At 42.7% G+C, this 24,063-nt stretch overlaps 1 protein-coding gene across 2 annotated transcripts in view; it reads right to left on the bottom strand.

Annotated features, from left to right (window-relative positions):
- The window catches only part of GNPAT (glyceronephosphate O-acyltransferase), a 48,287-nt gene that overhangs the window by 5,644 nt on the left and 18,580 nt on the right, over positions 1-24,063 (bottom strand). For both annotated transcript variants that reach the window (XM_074990199.1, XM_074990200.1), the window contains exons 4-12: positions 21,714-21,843; positions 18,723-18,850; positions 18,396-18,471; positions 16,429-16,580; positions 16,206-16,336; positions 10,604-10,827; positions 4,838-5,083; positions 2,919-2,998; positions 874-1,014 (exon numbers count right to left, since the gene is read on the bottom strand). In XM_074990199.1, coding sequence (XP_074846300.1) covers positions 874-1,014; positions 2,919-2,998; positions 4,838-5,083; positions 10,604-10,827; positions 16,206-16,336; positions 16,429-16,580; positions 18,396-18,471; positions 18,723-18,850; positions 21,714-21,843 — 1,308 coding nt within the window. The remainder of the gene's footprint in view (positions 1-873; positions 1,015-2,918; positions 2,999-4,837; positions 5,084-10,603; positions 10,828-16,205; positions 16,337-16,428; positions 16,581-18,395; positions 18,472-18,722; positions 18,851-21,713; positions 21,844-24,063) is intronic.

Raw genomic sequence — 24,063 nt, 5'->3', positions numbered from 1 at the left:
GCCATTTCACAGATGCAGAAAGTGTCATATAGAAGGAAAGCAACCTGTCCAAGGTCAACGGTGAGTCAGTGGGAGACCCTGACCGCTATGAATCCAGTCAATAACTGACAGGTTCACAGTGGTAAGAATACGCTATCCTCTTCTAGCACACATATTTAAAAAGTGTAAGGAGTATTTAGTTTTGGTAGGCTTGGTGGTGAGGGGGCAGGGAGAGGGAGGGAGGAAGAATTAAAACAAAAATTTACAGGGTGAAGAATTCCCATGCAGTCTTTAGCCAGACATACAACCAACTTCTGAAGTTTGCATACTACCCACTTCTGTTAAAGAAGTCCTCCAGATACTGCCAAAGAGCAGATTTGAGCAAATGAACAGATTTCCAAGAAGTGGGTTTTCAAATCCAGAGGGAATGGATTGCAAGGGAAGTGGCTAGAGCTAAGGGAACCAAGTAGCTTGCTCTTCTTTTGGACAAATACTTCATTTATTTTTGACTTGGGCACTCTTCTGTGCTCGGATCTAAACAACTCAAAATATTTGTTGTTCTCTTTTTAAATTGCACTTCACAGGGCTAGAACATTGACCCTCACATGCAGATCCACTTATATAACCTCCACCACAGTTCCAGCTAGAAGAACCTTATCCCTACCTAAGAAGAAGCAGGGCTGTAATTTTTTTTAAAATCTCTGTCAGGAGTGGGAACTAATCTCTTTACATCAATAAATAAAACTTACTACTACTCTTCATCTTCTCTCTTCCATTCATGCTAATACTTAGTGTTTGTACCATAAAAGAACCAGGACCTACACCATTTTCCCATAGAATTTGTGAGTGGGGGATAGGAGACAGTAGATGAGAATTTTGTGGACATTTTTGTACCTGGTAACCTTCCATAAAAGGCCTGAACAGGGCTGCCAAAAAAGCTGCGACAGAATTTCCTTTCTCTGTAACTAAGATTTCCTGGGGAGTCACTTGAATTACGTCACATTTTGTAAGTAGAAAACATCCTTCTTCAAAGTCCTGGAGGCAAAGGAAAAGCAGTGTTATTGGTACTTTTCCCAACTAGAACAAGTTGCAGCTACGTCTTTCCCCTGAAAATAAAGCAGATAGCTGCTACCAGGCTGCCACTTCGGTTTCTGAAATAAGTTTTCTAACGACTCTCATATAGACAAGGAATAATTTTCTAGACATTCACCGAGTTCATATTTTTACCAAGTTTCTATTCTCAACGTCCCTCTATACTCATGAGAAGACTGACCCAGTTAGGGTTTTGATTTAGCGCACCTAGTGGGGAAACAGCAAATCGAACCATCAGGGCTTAACAGTTCAACCCTGGTACTCCTCATTCTCGTGAGGAGTAAGAGAAGTCAACAGGAAAAACTCTGCTGCTGACCTCCCTCTGTGTGGACAGCCTGATAAAATGATCTTAGGTATGTTGACTCCAGCTACACGATTGCTGTATCTGGAATTGCACATCTAAGATGAACTTTCAGGTCTAGTGTAGACCTGCCCGCAGACTGTGAGGCCTCACAGGGGCTTCTCTCTTCACAGGAAGGCTTCTGGGAACTTGACTTGTCTTGGAAAGAAGTTTCATTTCACTCAGGACTTTGCCCCAGTATAGACAGGTGTTAGCCCCAGAGAACAGGAAGGGGGGCATCAGTGACATGATCAGCAGGCCAGGGTGTCAACCCAAGGGGACTTCTGTGATTTCAATCCATCACAAACATAACGTATTTTCTGATTAAAATAAAACGGGGTCAGCTGCTCAGGCCACATCCTTGAACTATTAAATATAAAAACTGCCATTCATTTTAATTTTAGTGGGAGCAGCAAACACATAGCCGAATCCTTCTGGTATTTTTTCTTTTGAACTAGACCTCTCAGAAGACATTATGTTAAGTTGTATTTACATTACCACATGTTTTATGTACTGTATGCAACTACACAAAAGGTTCAGCCATGACCACATGGAAGGGGCAATAACTAGTTATAGAAACAATGATTTTTAAAAATGGAGTGATACGCACTGATTCAAGCAGTTTGCATAAATACAGTGTTGTGCACCATGATAGAGAACAGACCATACTTCTAATTCTACATCACAATCACTACTCTACCTCAGCAGCCTTTAGGAAAAGTAGGTGAAATATACTACATTTAGGTGAAATATACTACAATTCCAAGAACCATTTATGTAGACAAATGCAACCACTGGAATTTAACCAGCACATCAGGATTAACATAGCCCACCCTCATGAGAAACAAAACAAAAAACACACCTCCACCCCATCCACCAGTTTCTTTCACAACTCACAAGTAGTCAGGGCAATAGTTTTACAACTCACCTGAAAACTTTTCTTTCAGCAGCACAAGCTCTTTAAAGATATATGGAGAAACTGCTGCTAGTCTTATGGTAGAACTTGGCATTCACTAAATTATCTACATTTGGGTTATATCTACACTTAGGTAAAGACTGACTGTGGCACGGTCTGTCTTCCAGAATTTGATTTTACCATGAGTGTTAAGATGCGGCAAAAATGGACCTCTCTGGGCTCAGCCGTTTACCCTGGTATTCCATGCTATTGTGCAGAGTAAGGGACATTGGCGCGAGCCTGAAGAGCCCCAATCTATACAGGATAAGAAAGACTATTCTGACTTGTCAATTCTAGCTATGCTAATGGTGTAGTTAGAATTACGTATCAGAAATCAACTTAGAACCCTAGCGTAGATCTAGCCTCGGTTTCCCTTTCAGATGTTCTTCCCATATACTGATCAGACTCACTCCTGCTTAGTTGAGATCTGACAAACCTCTGTGTCAAAGAATTTGCCACAAAACTCCTATTCAGGGGGCTTCTAAAGCTAATCTATCATGTAAACAGATAAAAGTGTATAGACCCTTATTTATTTTCATAGGGAGGTTTTACCTTCAGTGCAATGCCGGGGAAAAAGATGAACTCATCAGAAAAAATGTTTCGCAAGAAGTTGAAGCAGTTATAGATTTCCTCTGGGTAGGGGAAAGAAGAAAGAAATAAGGGTAAGGATATAATCTTGTCCCTTTAAATCATTTGTATAGTAAGAAGTGGGGGAAGCCTTCAGTATAAGCGGTAATAGAGTGGGAGTTATAGTAGTCTGTATCTGTCAAAAACAATGAATTCTGTGGCACTTTAAAGACTAACAGATTTATTTGAGTATAAACCTTCATGGACAGATGCAAGACAAATCTGACAAAGTGGGGTTTTGCCCACAAAAGCTTATGCCCAAATAAATCTGTTAGTCTAAGGTGCACAGAAGACTCTTCGGTGTAGAGGAAACTTATAACAGGGCACCATTAGCACAAATATTGGGACAAAAAAAACTATGAGAATGTACACAGACTGATTCAACTTCAAATCTATAGATTTTATGCAACTTATTTAAAAAAGGGAAAACTTGATTTTAATTGTGCCATCCTTATCAGCATCTGGTAAATAATCTGGGATGTTTAAAATTCATCTTTGCCAAACCAAACATTTTCTGTTTTAAAAAGTTATCAAAAATACTAAACAATGGAAAGTTCTGACTGCTATACCATTTCACTAACACAAGCAAGAAGAAAAAGAGTTTTAGAATTAACTGCTCTCTATGGCTATGCCTACATGACAGTCTAAACTCAAAATAATTTACACAATTTGCACTACTCAAACAGGGTGGTTTATTTAAAGTCAATTTCGTCAGAGGCTATTTTGGCATGTCTAAATGTCACCACATGTCAAAATAAAGTGCTATTCTGAAGCATCCCTTACTCCTCCAGCTACAAGGAGTACAGGGATGCTGAAATAGAGCATCTGTTATTTTGAAAAATATTTAAAAATAATGGGCATGTTGCATAGGCGCAGGGCAGCTCATTTGAGATACCACAGTATCTCGAAATAGCTCCTGCCATGTAGACTTAGCCTATGGCAATAAATCTAGGATGCAGGTAGTACCAGAGTATGCATACACGCTCTTAGACATCTCAACAGCCAAAATAAAGCTATGCACATGCTAAACTGTTCTACAACCATATTAAATAGCATTCAGACCCTACTAAGGAGTAGACTATTTAAAATACTGTTCCACATAAGGAGGGTGGAAAGCTATTTACACGGTTTTTTTGCAGAATGCCCACAAGATATATGCCTTCAGAGTATCCGCTTTCAAGTCAGTAGTATGTTGCAGATCAGTATTACATAAATAGTCAGGAATCACGAGATTCACATAACCTCGTCCCATGATTTGATAGATTGCAAAAACTTCTGCCATTGTTCCCAGAGGAATGCTGTAACTTGGCTGCGAAAGGGGTTTAGCTTTGTGCTAGTGTGAACAGGACATTCAAAAGGCTGCAAGAATAAAATAAAAAAAAAAAAAAAAAATCACAAAATCTGATGCCAGTGGGCCTCATTCTGCATGGCACTTTAAATCAGTGGTATCCAAAAGCAAGACACCCGATTGCCAAATGCTCCCTCCCCGCCAGCAGGTGCCACCCCCCTGCAGCCAGGTGCCTCACCTCCCCCTGCCCCCAGGGACTGACACCAGCCCCAAGCCACACAGCTCTGAAAGCCACGCAGTGTGACGCCGGAGCTCCTCAGCTACTGCACAAGCCCCTGAGCCGCTGCCTGAGTCGCCACACCAGCCTGCCAAGCTGCATTCACCAAAATAAGCCTCCCCATTCGCTCCATGTGGTAAACAGGGAAAGCACTGGACACCGTGGCTGTAAATATTCAATTTGACCAGCACCCAGTGACATCAGCAGGCACTCCAGGTGTCAGAGATCTCCAAAAATCAAGCCAACAACCTTTGTAATATGTTAATATTTTGAAATTACCTTTTCTGAAACTTTGAGTCATCTGCAATGCTATCGCTACCAGAGACGGACGCACGAACACATTTAGCAGCTGGTTCCTGTATGCTCCACACATGAGGATAGAGAGGGCTTGTTTAAAAATAAGCTCTTCTGTCGCTCCAGCTTCCATTCCCATGTCATTTAAAACCACCTGGCCATTGACAAGGCTCACAATGTTGGAGTGCAAGGCAAGGCTGGACGTGACTACTTTGTTGGCACATAGATTATCTAGTGAAAAAGACATTCAGACATGCTAAAAGCAAGCACCAAATGAATACAATTACATTATTTTTGCTGCCTAGAACAATTATACCTCTGCAAACACTAAGAGAAGCGTTCCAGTATGATCCATGTTGGATAAAGAGGTGACAGCAGCATGGGGTGAGAGAGAGCGCAATATCAGGCATTCCTGGAACTACACCTTAAACCTGCAGTGGGCACATATCAGTCAGTGGGCCCCATTCATTTCTCCAGGGTTAGCTCATGGCAGGCTGCCACCACCTGTGCCTCTGCAGATATGGGACCTACAGCCCCCATTGACTACTGACTGCTGTTCCGGGCCAATGAGAGCTGTGGGCAGCAGTGTCCTGGCCTGCACCCGCTTCCTGCAACTCCCATTGCCCGTGAATAGCAATCTGCAGCCAATGCAAGCTACATGCACCCATACCTGCACAGGCACAGGTAAATGTAGTAGTGGTGGCCTGCCAGGGACTAATCCTGGTGAACTGCTGCCATGTAACTGCCCACCCCAACCTAGACATTATCACCTAAAGGCAAGTGGTCTTCTCTCTCTGTAACCACTGGTCTGGACCTCTTAATAAGGAGCACAGAATTACATTGTTAGACAAGTACATTTCATAGCCCTGTTCACCATATTTATATTAGATATGCAAATGCACATTTTCAGTTCTCATCTATTCCTGCTAAACTAAAAGCAAAAATTGCCTCTCAGATCTGTACGATTAATCTCAAATCAGATATTGTTCTCAAGCTGTGTGTATGAATACCACATTCTTGCTAAAGGGAGTTCTGCACATGTAAGGAGAGAAAGTCACATCAACATTAGATGGATACATATTTAAGAAGAGAATTTTGATTTAAGATTAGTTTTCATTGCAAGTGACATCTTCTGAAGCAGTTATCAGTTAGACCCTTACACCAGTTTGGTTGGGGGTGGAGTTTGGTTAAGTGGGGAGGAAGCAGCGAGACTTTTCAAGAACCTGCTTATCATCATCTAATCTGTAAGAACATTATATCAGAGAAACTTCCTTGAAGCAGTGATGTAAGGCTATGTTAAGCAAATAAGCCTGGTTGACTAAGTAGACCACAGCTGCAGAGGACATAGAAAATAGTTACTAAGAAGTAAGCATCCTAGCTATAGCAATCTTTCATAGTTAATCAGCTAAAATAATGGGATACATAGCATGCTAGTTAACCAGCTAAAATAACTGGATACATACCATTCTTATACTTTAAAGTCTTATAATATTGTAACCTTTGAATCAGATCAGGGAGACGTGACAAAGTTTCCCTTAATTCCCATACATCAAAAGATCCCTCATATTCAGTTTAAACTAAAAGAAGTAAAAATGGGACCTTCATTGCAGAAGATAGTCGCTTACCGAGTTGACAGTACCCACGCTCAAAAGCTCTACTTGCTTCATAAAACATAACTGGCACACTTTAAGAACAGGTTTATTGAGAATACTAGTTAAAGATATAAGGGAGTGTTTGCAAAGCTGACGGTATAGCAGAAGAAAAAAAAAATAAGCCTAGCCCAGAACTTGTGATAGGAGACCAAAAATATACAGCATATGCACAACCTCTCCCACTCACAAAGCTGAGTTTATTTTATTCTATTTTGACTCATTCAGATATTTTAATTTATTTAATTAAACTAATTGCTTCAAAACATTCACAATGTAGAATGAGACTGTATTCTTTGTTGGGCCAGAATATGCTAACGTGCAAGGGAACAACGAATAATCTTCAACCGAACATGAAGAGGTAAAATGTATGATCGTAAGACAGCATGCATGTTACAGATAGGACGTTGAAGAGGTCTCATTTGTGCCTTTTAAAATAATTTTAATGTAACTTTCACCCCCAAGCAGCCACTGGCTTATCTGCTGCTTCAGCGTGTCTTGTCCTAACTTTGCCAGCACACTGAAGTTGCTCACCATGGTGAGAAATGGTGAAATAGGCAAGTTGTGTTGCAAACCTTTAATATATTTGTCTGACAGGCAAGCACATCTCAACAATAGATAAGAAAGTCCAATGCATTACAAACAGCTAGTAAAACCAATGAAGAAACTACTGCGAGTTGGAGGTGGAGCTGGGTAGGGAAAGCCCCGCGTGCTTTATGTAGACTATGAACTATAAACGCTTATGAAGAGTCCAAACCAGTTTTTACATAAAGTGTCAACTACTTCAAATTAATCACTGAAAATAAAACTTAAAAAATGTGTAATTATGCCAAGGGCTTCTCTACAATATTGCTGGGGGAACTACACCAGTATAGCTACATCACCATGGCTATGCTAGCATAACCTTGTAGCAGAGATGGAGTCTACATTGATGGAAGGGGGTTTTCTGATGGAATCATTCTTCCATCCTTTACATTAGCATAACAACATCACTCAGGGAATTAGGATTTTTCATACCCATGAGCAATCTAAACCTCAACCTAACATTTAAGAATAAACCAGGCCCCATAAAGTGGCCAACCTAAAATCGTGGAATCTGCCTAATTTTAAGTCCTTTGTCTTTCACTTTGACAGTGTGGGTTCACTTTAACGGTATATGGATGTGATTCTGCCATTTAGTTTACCGAATTGGGTAGGGGGGACACCAAAGAGACCTCCTCTAGCAGAGCTGGTCTATGGGGAACAGTACCACCAGCCAAGCTAGGATTACAGTTTTTGACTGCTACTGCTGCTCATTTGTTTCTAAGAGTTTGCTCTCAGTGGCTCTCCGTATGAAGAGCCATAAGCCACATTAAAGAAATGCTTAAATTTTCTTTATATTTAACCTAAACCAGGCCCCAAACATACTGCTGATGTGCTGCACAAATGCTACTTAAACACCTAGATATCTTCAGAGCATTATGACTAATATGTGTGTTTATATATTAACCATATCTTACATTAAAAAATCTAGTTGCTCAGTGTTCTAGATCACAGAAATTCAGACCATATTTTGGCTTGTATAGCTCTCAGTGGTTCTCTATATGACGAATCAGAAGTCATGTTGAAGAGAGGTTAAATATACAAATGCTTTGTTTAAAGAACTGGTCAGGAGAGTGAACTCTGTGGCAGGCATAAATGCTCTCAAATTATGGAAAAGGAAAACAAATAAAAACCAAAGCTGTAATGTGACCATCTGTTCAAGTATTTGGGAGAGTTCTTGGTTACAGGTGGCAGTTATATTCCACTGTATATCAAACTATAGGCTTAGTACTGTATAGGTCCCGTTGCAGCTCCAATATGTTTTGCGACCTGTGCTTTCAAAAGGTAGGATTAGGATAAAGAAAAAAAATAGTAAGCAAATCTCAGCACCAGTTTAATATAATAATACTGTAGTTTCTCTGTTTACCCCTTCACACCTCAAAAGAACTCCGTATCTGTTCTGTCTCCACATTATTGGACTTTGCCAAAGGCTACGTCTATGCTACATGATAAAGGTGATTTTAAGGCAGTTAGCTCGATTTTACAATGTCACTTCTTCCCTGTAAATACCATTACGTTGATTTTAGGGAGCGCTAAGGTCAGTATTAGAACATCATCGAAAGCAACTCGGTGTAGCATCAAGTTCGAATTAAGGAAATGTCATGTCTTTAAATGGACTTTACTGGCCTCTAGAAATGTCCCACGTGCATCCCACAATGCCCCATGGTTGTCCACTCTGTCTGCTTCTATCTCCAGTGCTCTCCAGGTGCACAGGAATTAGGTAACAGGAAACCTAAGAATTTGAATTCAGCACCAGGAAGCCCATGGTGCCTAAGTTGTGGGGTCATGTTTGTATGAGAAGCTGAGAAACATCTTTCTTATCAGCGCAGTGAGCACACTTACCCATTACAAATAGCCCCAACATAGAGTTCATGGTTCTGTCTCTCCCTCTGTAAGCTGAACGCTTGGATTTTCTTTTCGGTGCTGGTGCCAGCACCTGCCCCACGTACCAGCTAGGCTGTGGGGGTCATGCTGGTATGAGAAGCCAAGAAACTTGTTTTCTGTGGTTTACATTTGTACAAGGCCAGCCCCTCCCTCTCCTGTATGTGCCATGCAATTGGGGTCTTTCCCATGCCCAACCACATCACATGGCTAGCCCCCGACCCAATAAAAGGACAAGCCTGCTGTGCCGTACAGACCATGTTGCCAGACAGTACCATGTCTTGGCTTGTGCATGGTAATGGCTTCAATGTCAGGAAAAATTTTGGGGGCTTGCTGTCGATGGAGGGAAGTCCCCGCCCATGACAAAGATTTTTGGGGTCTTGCTTTTGCCAGAGAGAAGTCCCATTCCCGCAGCAAAGATTTCGGGAGTTTGCTGTCACCAAGGAAATGGGACAGTTTCAAATGGCCCTTCAAACGACAACTCCCCCTTGCCCCATGACAACCACCTAAAGGCACGTGGGGGGCTGGCCCCCACAAAGTCAATTGGGACTGGCCCCCCACCCGAGCAACACTCTGATCGGTTCTTGTCAAGTGGCCCTTCAACAGACAACCCTACACCCCACAACACCCCTAACAGAATGCGGGGGTAGGGGCAAAGGTGGCAGTCCCATGTCTGGAGCACTAGTTGGCTTATAAGGTAGAAGCCATACCATTCTGCCCAGGTAGGGGTGCTTGCAGGGGAGGGGAAAGTGGCTGGAGGGTCAGTTGAAATGACACGAATACCAGGGTGATCCCAGGGCACAGAGTCATTCATGCAGGTGGAAATTTGGTGAACTTCATCCCCTGTGCTGGACACGTCTGTGTAGTGAAGTGGGAAGCCAAAAAATCCTGCATCACAAATTGTCTTTCTTTTCCTCAACTTAAGTATCCTTCTCTTTCTTCAAGCTGTGCTCTGTTCCCATAGTATTTTTCAGGGATGATGTTTCTGGATTCAAGGGCAGGGAGAAGGACTGGGGGAGTGGCTGGGGGACCAGTTGAGATGACACAGACACCTGGGTGATCCCAGAGCAGGACGACAGGCGCCCTGCCTGGTGCACAATACCTTCTGAAGCCAGCCTACTTGGTTTTCCATCACCTGGGATTCCCTACTTTTATTTCTCTCTCTCTGAAAAACATCCATTTGGTTTCCATGGGAAGGAATGAAGACAATGCAATGTGGGAAGATGACATCACATACCCACAACCACTTGCGGGGCACTTCTGTCCCCCATATTACACCAGCAAAAATAGCCAGAATGCTACGGCGTTGACGGCCCTCTGGGATAGGTTCCCACAATGTACCGCTGCAACAGTCAATGTTTGACAATTGAGTGTGGCAGCAGTGGATCGACTTTGTGGGGAGGTGAGGATAGTCAAATTCAAATTTATAAAACTCAGCATTATAAAATCAAATTTACATCATAGTGTAGACGTAGCCAAAAATCTCTTCTCACTACGCCCTGCTATTAGTGAATCCTAAAATCCACAGACAAAATACTTACTTTGCAGAACTCCTTTTTATGTACTGCTTCAACACAAATGAAACTCACTTCCCAGAGTAACTTTCCTTAGCAAAAGGAATATAACTTTCTCTGCGTACCAGGCCACTCGAAGAATCCTCCAAACATTTGTGCTAAGCCTTTCAGCCAAAGTGTCTTTTCAACGAGAACTTCAAAATCTATGGCTGGCAAATTCTGGAGCAGGACAGAAGCAATTAACACCCAGGGGCTCAGAACCATATTTTCTATCTGCAGAAGCTCCATCTTGTAGGCTACATCAGTGACAAATTCCTGGATATCCTCAGATAGCCTTTGGGGAAGATGTCTGAAAAGAAAACACCAAACAACAATACATTACAAGCAAGGACAAACTCTGCATCAGAGGATACAAGTAATATCCTAATCTCATTAGACTTGTACTGTACCAGTTTGTATGTTCTCTCACATAGATACTCTTCTGCCCATTTTACACACAATATAGCGCCTAACACACGTGGGCAATTATACCTGTACATGCAGGACCTGAGACTAAATAAGAAAGCAAGGTCTCCAGATTTATAAAGAATTATGTTGTGTTGTTAACTGACTCAAAACATCATTCAAAGCCTTCTACCTTACTGAAAAGATTCAAAAAATACCATACAGCATGAAAATATATTGCTAGAATGTATTATTAGTTGTCAAATACCACCAGCGTGGTGCTCTGCTCTCTCCAATGCTGGTATCACTCGGCTGCGTGCATGTGTTCCCTCTGTGCACTGCCCCAGCTCTGCAGATAGCTGACACAGCAGACCCGAAGAGAACCCCCAGTGACCACAGAGTCTAGTAAGGTGCGAAGGCACGTCGGCCAGGTTTACTGCTGTGTTGGACACAATAGTAGTTCCCTGTAGACTTCTCAGTCTAAGTCAGGGCATACTACAAATATGCACCCACGGTCAATGGACTCGGCTCAGTCAGTGGCAGGACTTTCCACTGTCCCCTCGGCCACACCCAGACCACATCCCAGAAGTACATTCTTATACACAGATACAAACAATTTACACATCACTCCTGACGTATTGAGGTACAACCCTTCTACGTAGTTAGGTGCCGCCTCTCCCCTTGTACATGTTGGTTTGAACAAAACAACTCTATCCATCATATTAGCCTTTTGCCCCTGTCATTGGGATGGATTGGCCTATTCTCTCTTATCTGTGGGATGTTCCAGAGTAGGGTGTTCTGGTACCATGTATCTGCCATATTACCCTTTTGCCCCTGTCATTGGGATAGATTGGCCTATTCTTTCTTATCTGTGCAATGTTCCAGGGTAGGGTGTTCTGATACCATGTACCTACTTCAATATGCTAGGTAGATATGTTTATGCACCATCAACCCTCTTCTTGCCAACTTCTGTGAGCAATGCATTCCTTTAGCTCACAGCTGCACTTTGCTTTCTGTTAGCAAAGTCTTGACCATTACTTTGGTTCAGGCCTAAGGCCTCATAATGGGCCTGTACTTACCACATTATTTATTTGCATTACAGCACAGAAATATCACACCTTACAAGACAAAGCTGCTCAAGAAAGAAGGGTGCCTTTCTGGACTCGATGTCCAGATTAGGGAAAACGGCCTTTTTTGTGGATTTATGCAATATAAACAGATACAGTATTTGCAAGTCTGTGAAAAAAAGGTAAATTTTGCAGCTATGTACATGGTAACAAACTTGCATTATATATGGGGCTCTAATTTGGGGTTTTAAACAATTAAACTCTTCACTCTCTCCAGAATGTTGTATTACATCAACACTCACACACTGAACCCCTAACTACCTCACACTTCCACCACATTACCTCTTTTAAACACTCAAAATGCTTGCAAGTTATAATTGGTTTCTAAAGAGAATGTACTGTAGTAGATTTACAGAGCTGGCTGAGGCTCCTTCTGCTCTGTGCAAAGCAGAAAATCTTTCCTTCCCGAAGCTATAGTGTCTCCCTGCTCAGTGTGACAAGGAGAGAACTGGATTAATATGAGCTGGATGAAGCAGAGTCCAAACAAGATGCAGTGGTTCGAAAATGCAAATGAGGCTCATATTTGCATATTCAATACCTCATTTACGTAATGACAACCACCTACATTCTGATAGTCCTGCTTTCGACACATAAAATAGCCATGTAGACAGGGTTCCTTTGAAAGGAAGCCCCCTTTTGAAAGTACCCTTCTTCATAATTTTTTTTTTCAGGAAGAAGGGTGCTTTTGAAAGTAGGGCTTCCTTTTGAAGGAACCCCATCAACATGGCTGTTTTACATTTCAACAGCAGCACTTTCAGAATGCAAGTGTCTATTATTATGCAAATGAAGTGCTGAATATGCAAATTACATCATTTGCATGCTCCTTTGGAAAGGGAGGGGCCAGTGTAGACATGGCCTCAATGATTTATCCTTGCTGGGGTTACTGAGTACATCCCCTGCTAGGATTTTGTCAGGTAAACCTCAACTGTGAACACGTCTGAACCAGATGAAGTGTCTTCTACTGCGGCAAATGGAGGAGCAGACGATGATGGTACTAGGGGTCAAAGTCAGCATCAGGACTTGGAGTAGAGTGACCACATTGCCCTATGGCAAATGCAGGACACCAGCCTCCAAGGAAGGGGGGCTGCTGTTCCTTGTCAGAGCTCCTCAGCGATGGGCACAGCTGCTCTACAGTGAGGTGCCAGGGATGGGGGCTCCTCAACCTCCTGATGAGGGGGAGTGGAAGATGGGGGCTCCACAAACTCCCAGCACAGGGGCGGCAGTGAATGAAGAGGCCACCCCATGGCAGAGCTCACCAGCAGTGAAGGCTGCCTCTGTGGTATGTCAGGGAATGGGGCAGCCACCCAGCAGAGGAACTCCCTGGCAGCGGGGGCTGCCACCTCCAGACACTGGTTGACAGGGAACAGGAGCCCCACAAAATACAGGACAATTAGCCCATTTTCTTAAAAAAGTTGGGACGCCTGTGAGATAGCTTAAATAAGGGACTATCCCAGGAAAAATGGGATGGATGGTCAGCCTAGCCTGGAAGGGATTCTGTAACGAACTGGAGTTTGATAGAAGTTTTGATAAGAGTTTGTATCATCCAGTAGCAAGAGAGAGCAAGAGAATGTGTGTACAGCCCCAAAGAAGTTTTGAAGGACTGGAGGCCCTGGCAGTACCAGAGCACGAGACACCATAGAAGATGGTAACAGTAAGCAAACTCCGAAATGAGACACTACTGGTGGGACGTGTCTCTTGATACCCCTCAGCAATAGTGATTCAGGCTCCTCCAAGATTTGAGAATTTTCCTGGTTAGAAGTCTGGACAGTACTGGGGACTCCAGTCAGGAAACACTGTGAGCCAAAATGTCCAGCAGTACTGGAGGTGGTTCCAAAACATGGCTGGGGCATTCTTCACCTCTGGTCGCTGGAGGCATTACTGATGACTGTTTCAGTTTTGGTTCTAGAGCCCTTGTGTCTTAGAGACAGAGTCTGGTGCCCACAGGTACAGTTTCTCAATATGCAGCATGGTATGCTTACATATTGCTGTCTCAGTACTGGCAGGGATGGGAGCCTCAGATGTACCCATAAAGGGATGGAAAAAGTTTTCTGGATCCACGCTGAGGGGGCAACTTTCCCCTTCTCTTCTCCCTTTCTGGAAAAAAAATCAGATCTTTTTCGCTTCAGTGGTTCCCAAGGACTGCCAGGGGCTTTGCTGATGGTGACAGTACAGACAGTCATCAGGGTGTTCTGTGGATTCAGGACACAGAGGCGTGACTCTAATCCTGCAGGTCTCAGTGAATACTCAACAAATGAGTCTGTCCCCCCTCAGTTTTTCATATCTGTTCTAACCTGAGTGGATCTTACATTTGGAGGGGATGAGAGACTGCCCAAGCCATCCTGAATGTTTGCCACATCACGGGAGAGAATTACAAGAGGTCTGGCAGGGTTTGAAGCCTACAGTGTTGGGCAAAAGCCACACTTTGCTGTGGAAGAAGGCCCAGGAAAAATAAAGGCCCAAATCAGGGAAAAACAGAAGGGAAGAATCCCCATTTTAAAAACATAACCTGCTAAAAATAATTTTAAAAAGCACTAAGAAAATAAAAACTCGGCTACCCCTCTGATATAAGAAAATAAAGACGTTTTTTAATGAGATGCCTTGCAAGCCAAAAGTTTAGCTAACAGACACAGTGGCTTTCCATTGAAAGCCACGGATGGTGGTGAAGGAGCTGGTATGATGGTGGATATGCTCCTCCTATATGCCCTTATTAAGGGACTCTATGCTTAGGTACAAGGATGTCTAGGGCACAAGCGTAGACCCATGGACACTACTGACAAGTCTCCCATCTCAGAGCATGGGCATGAATACACCCTAATGTGAAGCACCCTTTGGGATGCTACTTGAAGAATTACCATCTTTCAGGATTTTACCTAATGAGCATGATTTGTGAGGCTAGAAATTTGCTTTGTTGCATGTTGCGGATCTCTTGTATTTTTCAAAATACTATAACCTTACATTTTTTAGCTGACATACAAACAAAATAGAAAAGCACAACCATATCGAATATTCTGCTTGTTTGGTATATTAGTGCAGAGTGTACAACATTCATTAAAATACATTATTAAGAATATTTCGTTAAATCTTAGTGACATTAAAACAATAATTTCCTAAAGATGCTAAAGGCATGGGGCTAGAACATACCCCAGCCTCCAACAAAAGCCATTAAAATCTCAAACAGCCATCAAATTGAGAAATCATTCATCTTGGTGGAAAAATCACCGCTTCCTGGCGCAAAGACACACACTGTCTGCAGTGACGAAGAAGTGGAAGGGTTGCAGGGGAAGTATGAAATGGTGAAACAGCTGAGATAATTCAATTATTGACAGCTCTCAATGGGAGAGCTCTGTATTTAAGAGCCTAGCACCATGGCATGTACATCATAGGGATGTTAATGGTGAACCGGAAAGCCTCATGTTTACTGGTTATGGGTAACCAGTAGGGCTGGAACAGCCCCGCTCCTGGTGCAGGCAGGAGGTTGCTCCAGACCTGCAGCAGTGCCACAGGTGGGGTCACTGCTATGCAGCTGAAGTAGACCCCATCTGCGGGGGGGGGGGGGGGGGGGAGAGAGAGAGAGAGAGAGAGAGAGTGTGTGTGTGTGTGTGAGAGTGTGTGTGTGTGTGTGTGTGTGTGTTTGCGTTTGCTGGGGATGTTGGTTCAGTGCTGCGCCTGCCCCCGGCTCATGGCAGTGTCACAGGCAGGAATGCTCCAGCTAAGTCAGAGCAGCCCCTATCCTCTCCCTAGATCACCTGCCACCGTTTAATGGTTAACTGCTTAAGCCTAGCATTTAACCTGTTAACTCATCAAACGGAATTTTACACCCCTAGTACATTGCTGTAATTTTGAATAGGGTAATCAAGGACAGCCACAAAGCAAGCACCAAATAATGATCATCTTCAGCAATACCTGATTAAGTTAGTCACCACTCCTGGGCTTTCAGAGAAAACAAGGCTGAGATGCCTGAATGGTCTTAACAAGCAGAGGAGAGGAGAAAGAAAGAACCTGACGTGGAGACAGCATGGAGATAAAAAGAAAAATGCTACTCTCCAGCCTTAGCTCTTTATATGAGTTAAACCCAACAACAAAATGAAAGAAAAAGAAAAAACAAGCAGGTACTAGATTTGAATCCAAACTATTAGGATATGAGATGCTCTGGTACCTTGGGACCAAGTTATAAGGGCACTGATTAATTCTTCCAGATGCCAATGTTCTGAGCGACAGAGGCTGCCCAAAATATACATGTATGCTTCCAAAGTTGTCGCTGAGGATTTTTCTAGCTTTCAACAACCCCTGAAGTGTGGAGAGGAAACAACGTGAGCTGATATGACAGGGATATATAGACATCCATATACACTGTGTTATTACTGAATATATTTACATACAGACGTTGACTCTTTTGGCTTAGGGATTCCTAAAAGTTCATATGCATAGAGGGATTCTTCTAATATCCTCTCATAGCTGATGCTGATTGGAACAAGGTACGTGTCAAAAACCTCTCGTTTAAAAAATGGCTCCATCACAATACTGAGAAGACCTGTAAATATGGGGGTGAGAAAAACATATTCTTAGTCTTCTGCAAAGGAAAGGAAAAAGGAAAAGGAAATTAATATGAATTGCAGTTGGAAAGGGACATCTGGTGGTTTACCAATAGACAAAAACTATGTTATACGAGATATCCTGTGCTCACACTATGCAGAAGGCTCATATGCCAAAGCTGCTGCCTGTGCTTAAAGGAAACACCCATGAAAGAGTCAGAGAGATGGCTACATGCAATCAAATACATGCGCTATATTTATACAGCAACGTTACTGCTTTGAATTCACATAGTGATCTCTCAGCAGTTGTACGAACATGTTAAATTTCACACTTCTGTGATGATAGAGAACTGTGGATATACCCATTTTGCAGTTTGGAAGCAGGGAGAGGTAAAGTGATTTGCATCAAGCTACCTACTGAGGCAGTGGAAGAGCCAGGAAGGAGTGCAGACATTTTGCACATTTTTATTATTTGTTTTTCAGTACATCTAGCAGCCCCAGTTAGAGACCAGCACCCCACTGTGCTAGGCAGCATACAACACAAGCCAGTACAGAAGGCTGGTCTGCAGGCCTGCACCATGATTCCATACAGTTCCTGAATGTGTTCATCCCACAACAGACCTGCTCTACAAAACAGTGTCCTGTGCAGTGTGACCTCACCCCAGCAATGGGCAACCTGGCTAGTGAGTGGACTTCCATCACAATGGGCCACAAGGTGGTTGTAACCAAGGTGGACTCCTGGGACAGGGTAGCTTTGTTAGCTTTGCTTGCCTACCTAGAATTTGCAGGTTGGATGATTTGTAGCAGAACTTTGACTGGACGCAGAAAGAGCACAATGATCAAGGTTGCCTGCAATCGTCACGCACCTCACTTCACACGCCCTTGCTTTACACGTGTGTCGCTTTAGTAATACAGTAAGCCCTCAATTGTACAGACCCTGATTTAGCGGACTGTTGGAAAAAACGGATGTCTGGCAGTCATCCCCCCATTGTTCCCCAAATCTGCTTAAATCGGGGCCACAGAATCCTAAATCCCGCCCCAACCCGCAAAAAATTAAAAAGGAAAGTGACTTACCCGAGCCACCGCCGCGGAACCCTCGACAGCAGCCTGAACCACCACTGGAGGAGCCGCCACGCATTCCTCCCGCCGTGGTGGGGCGTGTATGGAGGCAGGTGGCACTCACATACGCGCCCCACCCCTGGTGGGAGGGCACGCTTGGCAGCTCCTCCACCTGCGGCAGGCTCCAGCAGCTCCAGCCATGCAGCAGTGGGACCATTCCAGCGGCAGCAGCCTCTCCCGCCCTGTGCGGCGAGCCCCGGTGGTTCCTCCAATGACGGCGGCTCAGGTGAGTCACTAGTATTTTTGGGAGGTGGGTGGGGAGTAAACCCTCATATTTATCAGACTTTCAGGTTTAACGGACAACCCTCCCCCTCATTAATCTGTTCAATCGAGGGTTTACTGTACTGGTAGATAAAAACTACAGGAATGGAAAGAGGCTGAATCTGGCAGCCCTGTGTGTGGGTAATGGTAAATGAAATGTCTTGTGGGCCACACATACAACCCCAGTGGGCTGCAGACTGCCCACCACTGCCTCACACAACATGTGTGTGATGTCATGCCATCCAGTGGACACCATATTACTTCTGTATTTAGCCAAGGAAATGCTACCCGTGATCACTGAAGATGTCCAACCACTTTGTATTTATCCCACATCTACTCTTGTGGTTCTCCCCTCCCTCTGCAGAAACAAAACAAAGTACTCTAGTGAAAATCCCCAAATTAAGTTAATATTTTAACTTTTTCAACCAACATACCAAACTTTGGAGTCAAAGTCTTTGCGGTGCGGCTTCTAGTCCCTTCGAGAAAAAATTCAATTGGGGCATAGCCATTCTTCAAAATAAAACAAAAAATAAGTTGATGGGAGACAGGGAGGGATTAATATAAATATATTTCAACTTCTCACGCCACATTGCTCTTTTTAAACTGGGAGCCATGTACCACTAAACCTGCTTTCCTCCAGTATAGCCTACAGTTAATCAAAGCAAGTTTTTGCACAAATGTATAGTTAATAAACGAATGTGCCAGCAAAATCAACTAGTTCTTTAAAATGTACTTTTAAAAAAATGCAGTAGTTTATTTACCCTTAACATTGTTTTTACATATTCAGCAAAAACTGCCCAATAGAGTCTGTTCCCGCCGAATGTACGTCGCATAAAAAAGGCACCTGACCTTCGTAGCAGCTCGCCAACTATTTTCATTCCAAGGAAATCTGGGGGAAGGAGAAAAACAAAAAACAAAACTCATTAATTGACTGCGCCACTTTAATATTAATCAGTTTCCCTAGAGTGCTTGCTTCAGCAGACTAATCCTTCAGGGATTTATTGTAAATATCCTCTATTAGCTTTCAAGCACAACTCACGCACAAAATCAATACATCAGCGGGTCAAGTTTATGATTTCTGCATTGTATGATGAAAGGGGCACTGGCAGTCACAACGATCTCTTCTGACAGACCAGATTTTCAAGTCATTTCTTATACCCACCCAAAGTCCATAAAACAAAACAGCAGTCCTGTAGCACTTTAAAAGACAATCAAAATGATTTATTAGGTAATGAGCTTTCATGGGACAGACCCACTTCTTCAGCTCTGACTGAACTCCCAGTACACACAGCACTATGCTGGTCAGAGGGCTCCTCCCAATGGCACAGTTACCATCTTTGGGGAGGCGGCATACCTATTCTGACAGAAAGTGTCTCTCCCTTTCGTGTAGGTAGTGTCTTCAATCAGCACTGCAGGTCCATCACTGAAATTCTGTAAATGTAGCAAAGCCCTCGATAATCCTGAGAGCAAGCAACATCCCCATTTAAATATATTCTAGAAGATCCATAGCTGATGTAAATTGGCCTAGCTCTATTCAAGTCAATGACATCATGCCCATTTACAATAGTTGATGTCTAGCTCATCAACTCTATGAGGAAGGTAAAACAGGAACTCAAAAAAATGCAACGGCTACTTTTTTCTGGAGGAGTCAGATGACCCTTTTCTGGATTTTGGCAAATAATATAAAACACTAGCATTATAGCAATGAATTATTTGGAGAGCCACATAATTCAGGACAGTGTGAAAAATCTTTGATCCTTGTACCTTCCTCTGATCCACTATATTTGGGAATCTTAAGGTTGCACAGTGAATGTCTAAGTCAGTAACTACACAAAAAACAGTTCCAAGAGCAATAACAACTTGGCTGCCATGAACATCTAGTATAACTTTATAGTACAGTCCAGAGTAAACTATGATAAAGCACATATTAAGCTACATACCTCACTGGAAAGAGGAACAGAACGTATACATGTGCAATACAGTCAGCTCAAAGTTTCAACCTTAGTTTCTGGTGACTAATCTTAAAAAATTAGAAATATATTTTACATTTAACATCTTAGGTTTAATAAAGTACAAACTCTGTAATGACCATTAGCACTGAATACGAATAAATCTTTAGTGTGTTGTAAGGCACAGTAAGTTCTGAAAACATTTGAGGATCTCATCTAAACTCTAAGAGTATGGCTAGACTGCTGTTGCTATTTCAGGATACAAATGTATCTAAAATAGCAACCCCATCACTAACCACCAATCTCAAAATAGCAGCACTGTTTCAAGCATGGTTCTGCTATCCATGGCATGAGGGAGGCAATGGAAACCTCAAAACAGCCACTTATTTTGAACTTTGATGCCATTTCGAAGTAAGGTAACATGAAATACACAATTTGCGCAACACAAATTGCATAAGGTTTCGAGTTATGGCTACAATATAACCATATTTTAAGAGATTTAGGGTGCATTTGTTTTGGTCTAGCTCTATTCCTTTTCACTTCAATAGGAAGCAAGTTCAGCCAATAATAAGTACTTCCGAAAGCTTTGCAGGACAGTACAACTACTATCATCCATTAAGTGCATACCTAATACACAAAGTAACTGCCCCATCTATAGCACCTTGCATGTGAAAAGCGCAAAGTTAAGTCCCTAAGACTGACTGGTACTCAGTCATGTACTGAAAAGTGCATAGTAAGGTCACAGCTAAAGCTGGTTGAAAGTTCTTTGATGGAATATTTTTGCTGCTGGAAAATGATAATTCATCAAAAACAAAATGTTCTGTAAAAATGTGTTGATTTTGACAACCCTTTACAGAAATCAGCACAAACTTTCCAACTAAATCATAAGGGGCTTCCTTCCAGCTCACATGCCTCCCCAGCTCCTAAGCAGCCTGCTTGGTAGGCGACCATCAAGCCAAAGCTCCCAGACCCTCCACAGTTTGCTTGTTGCAGAACCGTGGCTTTCACGCTCCTGCTTCCTTCTCCAGAGCTTGCCTGCTTCTCTGGGCTTCCCACACCCCCAGCAACCTATCTAGAGAGCTATTGCTGAGTTCCTAGCCCTAAATTCCCTGCCTCCTCGGCAGGTCACTTTGTGGACAGCTGTACAGCCAGGGCTCCCAGGCAGCTTGGAATTTCACGTACACAAAGATATTTCATATTTGGATTTTCAGCACAATTAGAGACTTTTGTCCCCCGCCCCCCCCAGCTCCAACTTTGTTTTTCTCAGGAGGAGTTAGCACTGTGCATAAGACACTTCACAGGATCAGTTACAAGGGCACGTAAGCCCCACATAGCACATCTAACTGCAAAGAGATGCAGGAAAATGTTCTATTGCACATATGCAGCTGCCAGTATTCAATCATACCCTGTCCTCTTCCTCCAGACCAATTTCCCATCCCACCCAAAAGCTGTCTGGGTAGGCACTCGTCAGTAAGAAATAGCCACGTACCAAGTTTCCAAATCCAGCCATGTCAATTATCTGCATATAGGGAAAAAACAGGGCAACTTATTTGAATGATATATGCATTTTTCCCTGCTTTCACTGAGAAGTGCAGTTCGCGGTGTATTGATCAAGTGTGCTCAGAAAAAATTACCATTTGAGCAGATGTGTCAGCCCAAAAAGAAGTTTTTCAGAACGCCTTAACCGTAAGAAAACAGGGGGTTATTACAGGAACTGTTTTGTTCTTAATGATGATAGCTAGTGCCAGGCACCTTTTATCATATTTTTGCGTCTTGAAAACAGATAGTTAAAGAAATACTTGCCCATTCCTGCAGCAATAACAGGGAGAGCCAAGTCATAAGTGTATAACAAATAAGATAGCATCAAGAAATCTATATAGCTTCGGTGACTGGGCAGCAGGACAACTGGGTGCTCTTGAATGGCTTGTTGTAACTAAAAACAAACACAAACAGTATTTATGGGAATTGGTTTAATGGAAGCAATCACTGAAAATTCCAACAAGATCTTAGAGAAAAATGGTCTTTGTTTTTAATGAAAATCACGATAACATCACCTAAAAGGGTGGCCCTTGTGTTTATCACAATTCTGTAATTCTTTCAGCTTTCGCTGACAGAATTTGGAGCTACACTTAAATCTGAAAACTTCAATACTGGACCTCAGACCAATCTAGAGTTTCCCATAGCAGAACTCCCCATTAATCTTAAATTTAGCACGACACCTAGATAATGGGAGATGGGTTACAAAGACCTACTGGCATCTTACATGTGTTTGGATTGCCTTAACAAGGTACAATAGTTCTATATTTTATTTTGGGGCATTCCCATAACATACGGAGAAACATGACTTTTACTTTATACTCCTTCAAGCATCCCTCTGAAGAGTTTTACTATATTTTGGCTGTGTCTACACTACGACCTTCCTTCAAAGGAAGGATGGGAATTAGGGTGTTGGGAGTTTTAAACTCCTTACTCCTTGAGGGGTAAGGGGACTTCGAAGTACCGGTGGGTGCACTGCAGCTAGAGGCGTGCTAGTACTTCAAAGTTTAAAACTTCGAAGTTGCCGTGGGGGGAATTTGCTTAATTAAGTTCTGCCTTCATTAGTAAACTTCCAACACTCAGGCCGTGTCTACACGTGCCCCAAACTTCGAAATGGCCACACAAATGGCCATTTCGAAGTTTACTAATGAAGCGCTGAAATGCACGTTCATATTCCCCATGAGCTGATGGGAATAAGGGGACTTCGAAGTAGGCGGCGTCCTTTCGAAAAGGAGCCCTGTCTGGACGAGACGTGCGGCAGCGAGGAGCGTCAATTTCGAAGTGCCACAGCCGCCCGCATGCTAATGAAGCGCTGAATATGCATTTCAGCGCTTCATTAGTAAACTTCGAAATGGCCATTTGCGTGGCCATTTCGAAGTTTGGGGCATGTGTAGACGTAGCCTCAGATTACCATCCTTCCTTTGAAGGAAGGTGGTAGTGTAGACAAGACCCCTGAGTCAGATGTAATTGAAATAGGCAATAATGAAAGTGCTCTAAATACATAAGATAAGTTTCTTTATGTACATAAGATAGCTTCTTATTCTCCCGGGCATACCATATAGCCATCACAAGGATGTCATTCCAAACAGTTTCCGTTGTTTCTGTTATTCGCAAATCCCTTTCTTTAGGGCTTATGACAATGTTCCACTTCATCATACGCACAACTTTACTTCTAGAACTTCTTTAATTTACCTTTGGGGGCAGGAACTAATAAAGGAAAAATGAGCTTATGCCTTTTAGAAACAAAACTATGAAAGAAAGATTCCCCATCCTCCCAGATACACTGGAGAAGTTACTCTTAAGCTATTTTAAAAATTTATTTAAGAATTCAGGCCTTGTTTCGAAAGGCTATACACTGACTGGAGAATTAATGAAATGCTAACATCATGAGAAAGTGAAAACTGAACAAATGAAATAAGAGAAAACAACAAGAAGTCTTGTGGCACCTGATAGACCAACAGATATTTTGGAGCATAAGCTTTCGTGGGCAAAGACCCGTTTCATCAGATGCATGAGTGATGACTCTCAGAGGCAGGTTTAAGGGTGACAGTTCTGAAACAAAGAAATTTCAAAAATCAAATGGAGAGAGATCTCTCTGAGCTGCAATTCATTTGCAAATTTGACTTCATTAATCAAGGATTAAACAGAGACTGGGAGTGGCTCGCAGCTTACAAAACCAGCTTCTCTGCCCTGAGCGTTAATATCTCCCCATTAGACTCTGACAAAGGCTCACATCCCCCTGTCTGATTTGACTTGTTTTTTCCTCTTTTGATAAGTACTGTTGATACTGGGCCATTTCCACCTTGCTGAATGGACCTTGTCAGCTCTGGCCCTCCATTTTACTGGGACCGCACTCTTTAAATACCCCTCTGAAACCAACCCCCAACTCATGCACCTGGTGAAACAGGTCTTTGACCACGAAAGCTTATGCTCCAAAATAACTGTTAGTCTATCAGGTGCCACAAGACTTCTTGTTCTCGAAGCTACGGACTAACATGGCTACCTCCTGATAAATGAAAGAAGGATAATATTTAGACAGATTGCGTCTTTGTTTGTTAACAACTAAACTTCAAAGGCTAATTAATGCTCTGGAGAAAGGAAACCTTTAATAAAGATT

The sequence above is a fragment of the Carettochelys insculpta genome, chromosome 3 (assembly GCF_033958435.1).
Source record: "Carettochelys insculpta isolate YL-2023 chromosome 3, ASM3395843v1, whole genome shotgun sequence".
NCBI classification, from domain to species: domain Eukaryota; kingdom Metazoa; phylum Chordata; order Testudines; family Carettochelyidae; genus Carettochelys; species Carettochelys insculpta.
This window is presented reverse-complemented; position numbering and strand designations above follow the sequence as displayed.